The sequence below is a fragment of the Sciurus carolinensis genome, chromosome 3 (genome assembly GCF_902686445.1).
Source record: "Sciurus carolinensis chromosome 3, mSciCar1.2, whole genome shotgun sequence".
In the NCBI taxonomy this organism is placed as follows: domain Eukaryota; kingdom Metazoa; phylum Chordata; class Mammalia; order Rodentia; family Sciuridae; genus Sciurus; species Sciurus carolinensis.
In genome coordinates, this window is record NC_062215.1 from 40,632,619 (window position 1) to 40,648,313 (window position 15,695).

The 15,695-nt window shown below is 52.0% G+C and overlaps 1 protein-coding gene across 1 annotated transcript in view; it reads right to left on the minus strand.

Annotated features, from left to right (window-relative positions):
• Positions 1-6,411: 6,411 nt before the first annotated feature.
• Pemt (phosphatidylethanolamine N-methyltransferase) overlaps positions 6,412-15,695 on the minus strand; it is a 69,516-nt gene continuing 60,232 nt past the window's right edge. Inside the window, 3 exon segments of the mRNA XM_047546633.1 lie at positions 6,412-9,319; positions 9,673-9,747; positions 14,545-14,656. Coding sequence (XP_047402589.1) covers positions 9,262-9,319; positions 9,673-9,747; positions 14,545-14,656 — 245 coding nt within the window. The 3' untranslated portion in view covers positions 6,412-9,261.

A 15,695-nucleotide genomic window follows, 5' to 3' on the forward strand; every position in this document is an offset into this window, starting at 1 on the left:
TGGGCAAGGACCCCCCCCCCAAAAAAAAAAAAAAAAAAAAACCCCGCGCATATACACTCATTCTTTCTTTGGGCCTCAGTTTCCCCAGAAAATAACGATAACAACCCAGCAATAGCAGCAGCGTTTTCTGGGTGTCTGAGAGTACCGCATCGCTTTCGGTCTTCGGATGAGATCCCTCAACGCCAGCCCTCTCCGCTCAGGCCGGTGCTTGTTCCCTGGTGCTGGTGGCCCGACTCTAGTGGCTTTTGCAAGCTTTCTGAGCTGAGGCCCGCGCTGCACGCTCAGGCCGCCAGAGGGCAGCAGAGGACCCTGCTGGCAGCAGGGGGAGCCAGAGGGCGAGTCACAGGGCTGTAGAGCAGATCAGGGGGTGTAGGTGGGGTTTGAGGGGCCGTAGGTGGGAAGCGAGGGGACGCGAAACTTGGGGCGCCATACTGAGGCCCAGTAGGAGCCGACCTCCACTCCAGCGCTCTAGTACAGATAACCCGTTCCTTTCTCCCAGCCAGAGATGCTCTGTGGCCTAGAGGAGTTCTCAGCCAGGGGCAGCCCCCACACTTTCCTGTCCCTGACTCCAAAGACCCAGAATCTCACCTTTCCTTGAACCGGCCTAGGCGAGCATCCCAGCCTCTCCCCCTTGGCATTTTGGGCCTTTATAGCCCTGCGGACTAACGTTCCCATTTGGTATGGAGGAAACTGGGGTACAAAGTCACAGAAGAGGTGTATGAGCACCGCACAGCCTCTTGCCTTCTTTGGCCTCAGTTTCCTCCTCTGGAAGATGGCGATTCTGTGATTGTGGATGAAAAAAGTGCAAACACTCCAGGAGAGCAGGACCTGATCATAACAATAACAATGTGTAGTAAATGACCCATGAGGCCCCAGGGAAGGGGAGACTGGCAGCTTCTGGCAGGTTGATCAGTAACCAGAAGTGGGCTGATTCTCCTAGAAGGCCCAGAAATAGGCTGTCTGGAGCTAACTCACTCCAGCCTGGAGCTCCTGAAGAAGCCATTACTCCTGGCTATGACAGGTATGGCTGTGTTATTTTGTCTTGCATCCGATTTGGGAGAAACCCAGAGAGTATTAACTATCCCAACACCCATCAGTTGGGCTCTGGGTGCCAGTCCCACACATACCCTTCAGGAAGGACTTTCAAAGCTATCCCCTCTGAGGACCCAGGATTCCAGATAATCTCCTTGTCTCTGTGGAGTGGTGCAAGGCATCCAACCCCAGGGCTCATGTTGACCCAGGAGTGTTTCTTTTGTGAGAGGCCCTGTTCTATTTATTTATTTATTTTTTATTTTTTTATTTATTTTTTATTTTTGGGTGCTGGGGATCGAACCCAGGGCCTTGTGCTTACAAGGCAAGCACTCTACCAACTGAGCTATCTCCCCAGCCCCTCAGGCCCTGTTCTAGATGATGTTGCCCTTCCTCCAGGAAGTCCTTGAGTTGTAGGACTATTAATCTCTCCATTTTGCACTTGAAGAAACTGAGGCACAGGGTAGTGACTTGCTGGAGTACCAAAGCTATTAACTATGACAGGCTCAAACCCCAGGGCCATCTGGTCAGCTCAGAGGCCTGTGATTCTGCACACCCCTATTCCTCCACAATGACTCCAGCAACAGGGGCTGCTACCAATGTCCAGCTCATTTCTCAGCCCAGCAGGGTACCAACATGCAGAGAATCCTCTGGCTTCTCTCCCAGGTCTCACTTTTGAGATCAGATGTTTCAAGCACACATCACAGAGTGGAAACCCAAGGACTCATCGGTTGGATCTAAGAAATGTCAACAGTCTTTGACCTGGATCTGATTCCCGGTGCAATTTATGCAGGAGGTACCTGGCTGGCCAGCTGGGGCTGGTTCCCCCTCACGATCTTTAGTTCTTGTATCTGTTGGTGCTCCCTGTTCCTTCACCCCCTCCCCATCGGGAGTGAGCTCGTCTTCCCTAGGATGTGAGAAGGAGCCACACCTGTGCAGAACTCAGGGCTCCTGTGCGGGGTGTTCACTTTTGGGCCCATCACCCCACCCCCCACAGTGCTGGGTTATGGGGGATTCCTTCCTCCAGATAAACGAATTCACTTAGCGGAGCCCTCTGCTCCGCTCTTATAGTTTTATAGTTTGAGTTCTTCTTTTCCTATTCGTATCCCTTTAATTTCCTTGGTTTGTCTAATTGCTCTGGCTAGAGTTTCGAGAACAGCGTTGAATAGAAGTGGTGAAAGAGGGCATCCCTGCCTTGAGCGCCCCACAGCGCCTGGGGCTGGCAGGGCACAAGGACTCCGGACCTCACTTCCCAGAAGCAGGTGGATGACACTGTTAACACAGATGGGTCCTTTTCTTTCTCAAAAGGATTTTCTCTTCCAAACCAGATAGAACCAGAGTGAAAGGAACAGAAAAGGCGGGGCCTCTTGTGCCACACCCCAAGGCCAGCTGGACTGCCGTTGCTGATATCCCCTTGCCAGACTCCCAGTGAGAGAAGCTCCACCTCCCACCTCTGAACTTTCTCTGCAAACTCAAGTTTTCCTTTTTTCTTCCTGGATTTGCTTTTGTGGCTTTGGACCAGACTCTACGGTAGCTGACTCACGGTGGTTGGGGTCTGAAAGCCCAGCAGGACACGCCCACATAACCACTCCATGGCACCTTGACCCTGCTCTGGAGAGGCACATGTGTGCTCCCCAGCTTCCAGCACCCCCACCTCCCGTGTCTCTTGGTATTTTTACGTTGTACAGGTTTATAGTTTGAGTTCTTCTTTTCCTATTCGTATCCCTTTAATTTCTTTGGTCTGTCTAATTGCTCTGGCTAGAGTTTCGAGAACAATGTTGAATAGAAGTGGTGAAAGAGGGCATCCCTGCCTTGTTCCAGTTTTTAGGGGGAATGCTTTCAGGTTTTCACCATTTAGAATGATATTAGCCATGGGCTTAGGGTAGATGGCCCTTACAATGTTGAGTTATGATCCCACTATCCCTATTTTTTCTAGTGTTTTGAGCATGAAGGGGAGCCTATTTTATCAAATGCTTTTTCTGCATCTATGGAAATAATCATGTGATTCTTGACTTTAAGTCTGTTGATATGGTGAATTACATTTATTAATTTCCAGATGTTGAACCAACCTTGCATCCCTGGGATAAAACCCACTTGATCATGGTGCACTATCTTTTTAATATATTTTTGTATGCAATTTGCTAAAATCTCGAGAATTTTTGCATCGATGTTCATTAAGGATATTGGTCTGAAATTTTCTTTCCTCGATGTGTCTCTGTCTGGTTTAGGTATCAGGGTGATATTTGCTTCATAGAATGAGTTTGGAAGGGTTCCCTCCTCTTTTATTTCATGGAATACTTTGAGGAGTATTGGAATGAGCTCTTCTTTAAAGGTTTTGTAGAACTCGGCTGAGAACCCCTCTGGTCCTGGACTTTTCTTTGTTGGTAGGCTTTTGATGACTTCTATTTCATTACTTGAAATTGATCTATTTAAATTATGTATGTCCTCCTGGTTCAGTATAGGTAATTCATATGTCTCTAGAAACCTGTGGTTACTTGCTGTTGTGTGACAGATAATTGTTTCCTGCATGCTTGGGACATGAGGCTACAAACAGTATTGATGAGACTGGGAACTATCCGTCAGAGTCACTTACTTGTGATACAGCAATATTCTTGCTCTGGATGGAAGGGGAAAGGTTAGCATCCCACCAAATGTTAAGGGTGGTCATGGGGGTGAAGAGATGGTGCTCCAGGCAGGAAATGTTGGCCACACAGCCTGGTCTGAGTACCTAGGGGACCCCAAACCCTGGCCTGCCCCCCATGGGACCAAGTGCCCAGTGGTTGACACCCCTTCATAGCTCAGTGCTTCAGAGCTGCTGCTTTGGGGCACACCAAACTTGTTCTCACCTCAGGGCCTTTGCACTTGTCATTTCCAGATGCCTGGAGAAGTCTTCTGTCAATCTGCTGCCTCTTGCTTGGCTCAAATGTCACCTCTTCAGGAGGTCCAACCTGAGCATCATGGCTAAAACACCTCCACTATCATGTTACTTCTTAGGTTTTGGGTGTGATGTATTCTGCTGTCTGATCATTTTCTGATCAGTTCCTATTCAATCTTCTCTTAAATCAATTTTCTCTTAAAATTTTTGAAGTATTAGTTTGAATCACACAATAGTACTGTCTTTATTAAAAATGGTTCAATATGGTCCATTCTGCATGGTTCCACCTGACATAACTTAGTTACTGTACAATGCAAAAATCTGAAGTTAATGGCTTGAAGAAAGCCAACATACATATGCACCTTTTGACTCCATCACATATATAGAGGCATGTCCAGCCCCCAAGTCTGCCTTGTACACCCACCCAGACAACCCCATCTCAACTAAGCTGGCTTCTACTACCAGATTACTTTTGCCTTTGCATCTGGCTTTTGTTGTCCATCACAGGACATCCATCCACACATGTCAGTCACATGTCCCTTGGAGCTTTCCTCATTATCCCTGCTATAGTTTGGATTTGGAATGTCCCTCAAAGATCCACATGTTGAAGGCTTGGTTCCCAGTCCAAAGTGCTATGGGGGGTAGTTGGGCCTGTAGGAGGTATGGCCTGGTGGAAGTTGGGTCCCTGGGAGCATGGCTTTGAAGGGGTTATTGGGGCCCTGGTTTCCTCTCCACATACTCCCACCATAATAAACTGTGCCACCCCAGGCCCAAAGCAAAAGAGCCAAGCAATAGAGCCAAGAGACCATGAATTAAAACCTCTGAAACCATGAACTAAAATAAACCTTTCCTTCTTTTAGAATGATTATCTCAGGTATTTTGCTACAGTGGTGGAAAAGTGAATCCTATTGATTGTGCAAGTGCAAAACTAGTTCCAATAAAATCCCATCATAATAGGACAGGATTAGAAATGGCCAACCAGGAGATTCATGATATGCTGACATTGATATTTTTTAAAATTATCACTGAGGGAGGCAGGAAGTGCTGGGGAATGATATTGGCCAAATTATATTGTTATCTTGAGTGCGTGTATGAATATGGAACAACAAATTCCACATTAAGTACAACTATAATGCATCAATAAAAAATTCCCACTGAGATGGGAATGTAAAATGATTCACACACTATAGGATGCAGTCTAGAAGTTACTCAAAATGTCAAATGAGTTACTGTATGATCCAAAAATTCCATTCCTAGGTGTATGCCCAAGAGAAATGAAAATATATGTCCACACCAAAACTATACACTAATGTTCACAGCATTATTTACATTATTGGTTCACAGGTGCCAAGTGTCCATCAACTGATGCATGGATAGAAAAAAGTGTCCTGTCCATACAATGAAATATTGTTCAGCAATTAAAAGGAAAGAGGTATCACTGTGGTTTGAATGCCACACCAAAAACATGCTGAAATTTAATCCCTATTGGGAGGTTTTGAGAGCAGAAACTTAATTCAACTACGGTGTTTGGGGTGGGGGGCTATTATGGTTTGGATATTAAAGTGTTCCCCAAAAGTTCATGTGTGAGACAATACAGAAATGCTCAGAGGTGAAATGATCAGATTCTGAGAGCTATAACCTAATCAATTGATTAATCCATTTGCTGAATTGATCATTTGAAAGGACTATTATACTGGTTCTAAGTGTAGGCAGGTAGTGTGGCTGGCGGAAGTGGGTCACAGGTTTGTATTTTGTACTGGCATGTCTCTTTCTCCTCTCTGCTTCAGGCTGCCATGAGTGACAGCTTTCCTCCTCCATGCCCTTCCACCATGAAGTCCTGCCTCATCAAAGGATTCAGCCAACCATAACTGTACCTCTGAAACTGTGAACCAAAATAAGCATCTCCTCCAAGTTGTTTTTGTCAGGTACTCTGAAAAGCTGACAGGGCCTTTGGGAGGAAACTAAGGTTAAATGAGGCCAAAATGGTGGGGCTCTAATCCAATGGGACAGTGGCTTTATAATAACAGGAGACATGAGCCAGGATGGTCTGTCTTATCAGGTGATACCGTGTCACCTTGGGACTCTGCAAATTCTCCACCAGCAAGACGGACCTTACCAGACACAGACACCGGCTGTATTTTGGATGTTGAATGTCCCCCAGTGGTTTGTGTTTTAAAGGCTTGATCCCAGGATGGTGGTGGGGCCTACTGGGAGATCCTTAGGTTTTGGGGTGTGCTCTTGAAGGTGACTGGGGACTCCAGCCCCTTCCTTTGTTCTCTTTTTGCTTCCTCACCATGAGGTGAGTTTTGCTCCACCACATGCTCCCATCACAGTGTGCTGTCTTGCCACAGGTCTAAAGCAATAAGGCCAACTGATCATGGACTAGAACCTCCAAAAGTCTGAGCCAAAGTAAACCTTTTTTTCCTTCATAAGTCAATGATCTTGGGTATTTTGTTATAGTGATGGAAAGCTGACTAACACACCACCCAATATTGAACTTCCCAGCCTTCAGAACCAGGAGGCCAAATAAACCTTTATTCTTTATAAATTAGTGGTATTCAGATTTAGCAACAACAACAAAAATCAGACTAAGACAAATAATGACACATGAGAAAACATGGGCAGACTTCAAAGACATGTTAAATGAAAAGTCAGACACAAAAGGACAAATATTGTGATTCATTTGTATGAAATGTCCAAAATAAGCAAATCCAGAGAGAGGAAGCAGATTGGTGCTTCATTAATGCTGGAGGACAGCCCTGGGCTGACAGCTAAGGGGTACGGGGGTTTCTTCTATTTATTTATTTTGGAGTGATGAAATGTTTTACAGTGACTGTGGCAATGGTTGCACAACCCTGTGGGTAAACTAAAAACCATCAAATAGTTCACTCTGAATGGGTGAGTTGTATGTATGGTATAGGAGTTATATCTCCATCAGGAGGTTAAAATTAGCCTTGAAATGGAAGTATGAAATGACATCTCCTCGCCCTAAGGCCCCCTTCACTGTAGAACCTGCTCCCACCCAGCAGCCAGAGGGACCCTGTCACCTACTATTCAGTCAAACCCCACAGTGTTGCTGCAGAACCCAGGCCCCTCCCCAGGCTTTGGGGCCTTGGCACATGCTGGAAAGCTTCTGTTCCCTCACCCACCTCATCTCACTGCCACCTCCTCAGTCCTCACCTCACCAGCAAGAATTGCTCCCCTGAGATTGAGGATGTGGTAACAATGACATAAAATGTGCTCCAAAAGGGAGGTGTGCCCCAAGGAAAGGGCCTAAAAACTGGTCATTGCTGAGTTCAGTGCTTGGTTCATAGAAGAACTTAATATTATGGGATGGATGGGTGGGAAGGGGGATCATTCCAGGTGGAGGGGGCAACAAGGGTAGATGAGGAGGTGATCTGAGATCTGAGTTCTCTGTGGCCCAAGTGGAAGGGAAGGGGCTGCAGCGGGCCAGGTCCTGGGGAGAGAAGGAAGCTGGACTCCCAAGTTAATGGGGTGAGACTGTATCTTGAGGAGAACATGGGGTCATGGGGTGTCCTGATGCCATCTACATTTGGCAGGGGATGGAGGTGTATGTGGGTGGAACCCAGCCATGGTGAGGGGTGGGTGGGAGGTCAGCAGAAGACTGAGGGTGGGAGTGACCAGAGGAACCCCACCAGGCTGAGCCAAGCTGTTGCCAGGGAACCCAGGCTTCCTCCCCATGCTGCCAGCACACACAGCTTGGTGCTGAGCAATTGGTGCCTAAAAATAAAGCCAGGCACAGTGGGTGCTGGGCTGACAGGGACACAGGTGGGACCATGTCCCAGGGACTGGGAGGCCACCCAGGCTGAGCCTCTCTTGGTCAAGCATCCTCACTGCAGGGAAGGAGGTTCAGAGAAGAGAACAGTACTGGCAAAGATCTGCACAGAACCAAGTTGCTACCACGTCCTGGGGTGGTGAGGACGCAGGTAAGGGACAGCCTGGCCCAGTGGTCTTATCACTGAAGGCACTGGGGAAGGGAGGAATTCAAGGCAGACAGTCTGGCCTCTGTCCTGTGCTCTGGCCCAGGACTCCAGCCAGTGGAGGCTCTTGGCACCCACCCTTGATGCTGGGAGGGGAGGCCCAGGCTTCCTTGGAAGGAGTTCCCACTGTGGCCCTGTGCACACTGTGGTCCCTGGCACTTTATAAATGCCCAATCCAGCCATGACCCAGCCACGACCTTGGGGCCTGGATGACAGTTACTGGGGATGTTTAAAAAAGGACAGCCCCCAGACGCTGTCCCATGCAGTCCCTGAGCTTGACTGAAGAGTCCAGGAGCCAAAGGAGGGCCTAAGGTCACAGATGGAGGAGGGTGGGGATGACACAGGCAGAGGCCTTGCTCTCTAGAGCCCTAATCCCACAAGCCCTTCTGGGAGCCCCTGACTGGGGCCAATGAAGAGACCCTGCAGAGGAATGTTGGCCTGATGTTTGGTGTCTGGCACCCCAGGGATGATCACCCCACTGAGTCCAGGGCCTGAGGACAGGAAGTGGCCACGCTGGTGTGAGAAGGGGTAGAAGGTTCCCTTTTGGCCACCTCTGTAGTCCCCCCAGCCATTCCTGACCTGACACTTGGGGTCACCTGAGCCCTGCCTGGCACATGCCCCAACCCTCACAGGGCTTCCCTGTTGCCCTTTTGGTTGGCAGCTCATGTGGGCACCCTGTGGACACTGCATGTCCAGTTGCTGGGTGGTGACTCTTAGATGACAGTGTCTTCTCTCCAACTAGACTAGGGTGGCCAGGGACAACATAGTGACACATCTACACAACTCCACCCTCATGTTTACAGACTCTGACTGGATCCACTTGAGGAAAGGGACAGTGAGGAGGTGTCCTGGGAGTGCTGGGGTTGGCGGGGGTGGGGTTACCTAGGGGTGAAGATGTGGTCACAGCCAGAAGAATCACTGATGCCTTTCCATTGAGTTCCTCTTCTGTGAAGCCTGGACAGTGGTGCCACCTCACAGCACTGGGATGATCCAGAGGAAGGCACTGCCTGGCCAGGAACCCTCAAGGGACATCCCAGGCCCTGCCCTTCCCTCCTGGAGCCCAGAGCCTACTCCTTCCCCATGAGGACAAGGATGAGGGTGGAAAGAAACCTGGAGGAATGCTGGGGTCAGGGCATCTTTATTGGTGTGGGAACAGTAGGGACAATGGGGCAGGGGGGCTCAGTGGCCAATGGCAGCTTGTCCAGGGCCCCCAAGGCAGTGGTTTCCAAGGCACTGGAGCAGCCCACACTGGGCACAAGCCAGGAGCAGTGGCCCAACACCACTCTTCCCAGAGCTTGGCTGTGTACTTGCAGTGGGCAGGCCAGTAGGTCAGCCAGGCCTTTGGCTGTGGGCCCATCAGCTTCTCCGGTGAGACCGGGAGGCCTTCTGCCGGTAGATGTCTGCGGTGAAAGGCCTGTGGGGCAGAGGAGGCTTCTGTTGGCTGGTCCAGGGTGAGGACCCCAGGCCAGGCATGCTGCGCCTAGAGCACGGACTGCCCTTCCCCTGTGCCAGTGGGACCTGGATCCCCACTTTCCCCAGAAATCTTCATAGTGCAGGTGAAGGCATAAGGGGCCAGGGCCACCTGCCCATGTACCTGGATCTCACAGGCCCTGGATGTGTCCCCTCTGAGCTTCCTGACCTGTGAATGGCATGGCCCAGGAGGCAGAAGCATGCAGAGCTTGCCTGGCCACAGGGAAAGGCCCTAAGGGGAGCGGCCTGGCACAGCGTCAATCACACTGACACCCCGCCCTGCCAGCCCCTACTTACTCCTCGTACAGAACGGCCACCATGTAGACGAGGGCCACCAGCACCGTCAGAAGCAGACCTGTGGGACTGGCATGTCTGTGGGGACAGATCATGGTCAGTGGGTCCAGCCACCTCCTGCTGCCACAGTGGGTGCTCAGGGTGACACCGGGTTCACTGGGGGCAAATGAGCTGAGCTATTCCTCAGCCCACCTTCCTGAGTTGACTTCCTAAAGGACCAGTGTCCCTGTCCTCAGGGTCCTGAACCTTGACTATCTCTCCATCAGCCTGTCCTAAATGGCTGGGTCCCCTTGGGGCAGGGCCCACACACCCCTTCCTTGTCTCAGGCCAGGCTGGAGCTCAGGACAGCAGGAGGGAATTGAGAGGAAGGAATGACGCTTCTTAGGACTGTTCCTATTGGCAAGCCTGTTCTTTTGTGCACAGGAGTGTTCTGGGACAGAAAATGCTCCCCCTGACTGCCTGGGATAATGTTCTTAGGAAAGAAGAATTTTCTAGAAAGCTAGTCTGGACCCTCAAGAACACACAGCCCTGAGCGAGTTTCTGCCACTTGAGCCTCAGGCCCTGCCCACAGGTGCAGCCCCATGGCCACTGCTCTGGGATGCTCTAGCAGGACGTTCCAGAAATGTTGGCTCCACACTTCCTCCCCACCCCAGGCCTTGGCTGGGCTGCATGGGTGGGAGGTACAGCAGCCCTGCACTTGCAGGCCCAGCCTAAAGCCCCCACCCTGGCCCAGAGCATGCGAAGCCCCAGGCAATGCGTGCAGTGGGCCCAGGGCTGGCCAGAGCATCTGTCACAGGCTCTCTGCTGGTGACCAGCCTCTGACCTTGCTGTGCCGACAAGCGCTGGCAGCTTGTTAGTGACGGCATTGAGGAGCCTCAGAGCATCTGCCTCAGGTTTCCAGAAATAGCTGCTGTCAAGCTGTCCCCCAATCTATTTCTATAGTTACCTCTGATCCCACCAGCTCCCGCAGGGCTGGACTGCTGCGTCCAGATCAGCAGGGAGGAGAGAGGAGGACGTTGGTGAGGCACAGGCAGGGCTGAGGAGGAGGCACAGGGCAATGCTAGCCAGGCCTCAGGGCTCCCTCTCTCTTGGCTGCCCCCGGCTAGGCTCAGCATCAGACTGCCCCTCTTCCAGTCAGTCAGCACAGGCTTCCTGGGTGGGGGGCAGCCCCAAGGAACAGGGGTACCAGTGTGCACCCTGCAGGGACCCTCTGCCTTGCCCACTCCCTAATACCCACATGGACCTCATACAGTCTGTCTGTCTGGGAGCTCTGGGAGGAGACAGAGCAGATACAGAGACAACAAAGGCCTGAGCCCCAGACTCCAATCCTATTGTCCAGTGTCCAGCAGCACCTTCCCTGTGGGCACTGAGGGGGAGAGAATCCCTGTCTTGCACAACATGAAATGAGAAGGCTGCCTGACCCTCACACCTCAGCCCCCACCTCTGCCACTGTCTATAGAGTGGGCTCACCACAACAAGATGTGACACCAGAGAGACCTTTGTGGGGTAGACATGAAGTCTGCCCTCCTGGGGCTTAGCTCACTGCTCCACTGCAGTCTTCTAGAACAAGCAGAGCCTCTCAGCATGTGCCAGGCATCCCAGGGAATGGGGAGGCAGGCAGGGGCAGGCTGGCCAGCACCAAGGTGCACCTACTATGGGCCCCACGCTCTGTGGACAGTGTCCCCAGGACTGGTGCTTTTCTGCTCAGGACAAAGCTCCCTGGGAGCTCTAGTGACCAGGGATGGCCTGGCAGCTTCTGTGAGCAGCTAGTCCCTGAGCTAAACTCTCTAATCTCAGCTTGTGCCTTCCCAGAGAATCAGGTCCCAAGAGGTCAGCTGGGCTGTAAAGTAGGGCTTTGTCCTCTCTGGCCCATTACTCACAGAGGCCATATTTTTTTTTTTTTTTTTGGTACAGACTTGGAACTTGGAATGGTGGAAGGACTTGGGGCTGGGTTTAGCGCTCCGCATCCTGGCAGATGTGGCTTTTCTGCCTATTTCTTGCACCGTGAGAGGAATGAACTGTGAGAAGGTCACAGGGAGCTTTGTGAGGGTCACCTCTTCCTCCTGGCTAAAGAGACAGTTTGTCTCCTGCTAGGCTCAGGGAGAAACCTGGTCCCTGGCCATGGTCCCAGCCTCACAGGGTTCTACAGGCTATGAAAGACTCTGGAGGGAGGGTCCAGCTGGCAGATAGGACCCCAGGTAGACCTACCTTGGCCATGTCTCCTCACCTTTGGACACCTACTGGTGAACAGGCTCATTCACATGAGTCACCTGTTTTGAGCTCACCCCTATAGGAAAGTTCTCCCCCTGCCCACTGAGCTGACTGCAAGCACTTGGCCACCACAGGAGGGTCCACAGTTCCTCACAGTTCATTTCCTATTGCTAAAAACATCATCCACGCAAAAAGCAAGCAAAACAAAGTTGAGAGGCTATGCCTAGGAGCCAAGGGACCCTGGAATCAAGCCCATCTCTATCCCAGACTTGCTGTGCAGCCTGGGACGAGCCTAACCCCAGCCTCAGTTTCCCTGCCTGTCATGGGAGAGGGCTGGACTGACTGACCTTTACTTTCTTCCATGATTTCAAAACCTATGATTTCAGAACCCCTAGTACCTAAAGAAGTCACTGGAGTGGCTCCAGCCAGGGACTTTTGGAAGGCCCTTTAAAAGCCTTTCCCAGCCTCAAGTCAAAACCCTGGGGAGAAGACCTCCAGGCAGCCAGTTCTCCCAGCACAGAAGCTGGTGGGCCACCTTGGCTTTGTACCTCACACCTACGGAGCAAGCAGGATGCTCCCCACCCTTCTCAGATCCCAGCCAGCACCACCAAACATGCCACCACTGCCCTCAGGGGCAGAGATATTATGGCCCCAGGTATGTGGGTGAAGTGGGGAAGGTTGGGGTGGGATTTGGGGGGTGGGACAGTCCTGTTTGCCCAGAGGGGGAAAGGTACACACTCTTAAATTCCTTTTTCTTCTCATCCACATGAAACCTTCCCATCTGCTGTCACCCTAGGTCCAGCTTGACCCTCTAACACTCCAACCTGGCGCTGACTGTCCTGCTCTGCAGACAAAGACACACTGAACCCAGAGGAACCCAGTCCCTGCAGGAGAGTTGGTGAGATGGAGGCCTGGAGAGATCAGGGTCCTGCACCATGTCCAGTCTCCTGGCCCTCAGGAATCCCTCAGCCTGGCCTTCCAGGTGCCACGCCTGGGTGCTCAGTCACTGGGGCCCTGGTGGGCAGGAGACAGATGGGCTGTGGGCGTCCTGGAAGTGGCCCTGCTGGGTCAGCATCAGGCAGCTGGGTAATGGCTTGTCTCTAATGAGTCCTCAGACCATGGGCTCCATCCTCCAGCACAGCTGGGCCTCTCCTCAACACTGTATGGCTAATGTCCTTGGAGGCAGCTCTCAGGTGCCACGTGTTCCAGGGTGGCTTTCAGTCCTTGGCACCAGACACAGCTGGAGACATGTGTATGTGCTCTTCCCTTGGAGAGAAGGGCCACTAATTGCTAATTCCAGCAAGCGATGGGGGGGTATTGGAGAACAGAGGGGACCCCAAGTGGCCAGGAAGGTTTTCCTAGAAGAAGGAGCACCTCAAGGTGGATTTGGAAGGACCAACTAGGGGTGAAGTGGAAGAGTTCCAGGTAGGAGGAAACACGCGAGTGCTGGCAGAGGAGGCGGAGCTTGGTGTGTCAGGGAATTAGGAGTATGCGCAAGTCTGCGGGCAGGCACATCTTGGCGAGAGGGGCTGTGCTGAAGGCAGGTGGAAGGACGGTCCTCAGGTGAGCTTATAGGGCTGGGGACCATGTGATCTGGATGTGGGGTGGCAGGTGGGATGGGTCCCACCCAGACCCGAAAGCCCCTTCTAGCTCCTCATCACTCAAACTCTAGCAGCTGTGATCCAGGGGTAAGTCTACTGGCAGCACTTGGGGTGGGGACCAGGAGGGAACAATCTTGCTCCTGACATCTCACTATTTAAGATCTAATCCTTTGGGGTCCTAGGGCCCTTCTAGTTTCTGAGAACACCTGCAACATTCTAGACAAGTAATATTCAAATGCTAAATCAAAGTAGCAAAATACTTCCTATAAAAAAAAAAACTCTCCTTTGGAAGAAAATGGACTGATATGAGCTGCCAGGCAGGAGTGGGGAGGGCACCGTTGGCAGTGCAGAGCCAAGGGCCCACAGTACAGCCTTCTTCACTTCAGGGTCTCTGATTCCTGAGGACGTGTCCCCACAGCCTTGTTAGTGCCCATACCTGACTATGGCAGACAGCAGTCCTGGGGCCCAGCCTCCATTGGCACAGGGTGGCTCTCTGTGGGAGGAGGGCATCTGACTGCACAGGTTCGGACCAGCCCCCCTGTCAGGAGCGCCCTGGAGAACACAGGGGTTTCGGTCAGCTACGCTGGCACTGTGCCCCTGAGCAGCTCACGTGGCCCTTCTGGTGTGTGGGACCAGCAGATTGCTTGAGGATTTCTCAGTCCTAATGTGCTAATTCAGGGCTCAGCAAACACGATACCTAAGATGGAGACTGCTTTTTACATTTTTAAATGGTTAAAAGAATCCAAAGAATATTTCATGACACATGAAAATGATATGAAATTCTAATTTCAGTGTCCATAAATGAAGTTGCCCGGCCCACACCACACTGTCCGGTTCCCAGTGCTAGAGGCTGGCTGAGTGGCTGTGCCCTGCCTGTGGCCCTCAAGCCTAATTTCTCTGACCCTTTAATAGGAAGCTCACCAAACCCTGTTCTGGGAGGTTGTTTCTGTTGTCACAGATAAGAAACTCCTGAGAAATTAGAACCCCAATGCCCTTGGCTTCCATGGATGACTTCCCTCTCCAGGGGCCCAGCAGGGTGGGGGCAGGGCAGGCTGGTACTCACAGGATGGCCCAGCCCAGGTAGTTGGCCGTGCTTCCCCAGTACATGGGGTTGTCCATGATGTTGAAGGGGAATGTGGTCACTCGTGCCTCCTTGAGGATCCCGAAGTAATCACCTGTAGATGAGGTAGGGAGGGTGGGAAGGTCACTGGACCATTTGCTTCCCTGGCCTTACCATTCCTAAGGGAGGCACCCAGAGTAGGCTTTGGTAGGTCCTACAGATGAGACAGGGCCCTGCCAGCAGGGGGACAGGTTCAAACAGCATACAGTTCAGCCCCACCCCCCAACAAGCCCCAGATGCCTTGGAGGGTGTGAATCTGGAGGGACTGGGGTGCTGAGTCCCACCCCCAAATCAGCACCTGCTCACCCCTCTTCTCTATTTCCAAGATCCCCCATACTGGTGTCTTCTCCCTCTTCCTGCCTCTGTGACTTTGCACATGCTGTTCCCTCTTGGGAACATGCCTTTCCCTGCTCTTTGTACTGACAGTCTCTCCTCCTTGGGTGTTTCTTTTACTCACGTCACCTCCTTTGGAGTCCCATCCCATCCTAACCTACCTGCTGAAGCAGGCCTACCTGCAGTTCATAACTTCCACCCCATCTCCTCCCTGCTCCTCACCCCGGCCAACAGCTCCCCCTCAGGGCAAGACCGAGGCCACCTCGGGCTGCTTGCAGGGCTGCTCTGGGCAAGAAGAAGAGACCAAGGGATCACAGATAAAAGGATCTGGCCCGAGCCCCCATGCAGCAAGTCATACAGGCTCAGCACAGCCATTCAATGAAGGATGCTGCCGCGCCCTCCCAGGCCTCCTGCCTTTGTTTCCTGTCAGTCTAGGGGAAGACAGAGCTTCATCTCGGCCAGAAAGTAGGGCAACAGCCTGACAATGAGAAGCCACTGGCAGGAGGGGCCCAGTAGGCATTGCGTCGCCCATTGTTGGGGACAAAGAGTGCAGGGGTCCTGAGGAGCCACCAGAGAACTGCTGGGAGCCTCTTTCTTCCCAGGAACTGGCAAGTGGGGCAGTGGGGCCTGGAGGCGGGTGGCAAAGAAACGCGCTTCAGGCTGCTTCCTGGGGGAAGTGACTGCCATGGCCTACATCCAAAGTCTGTTGGGTCCCTCTAGCATTTCTAGGCCACATCTTCTGGGGAGGTCCGTCCCAAAGC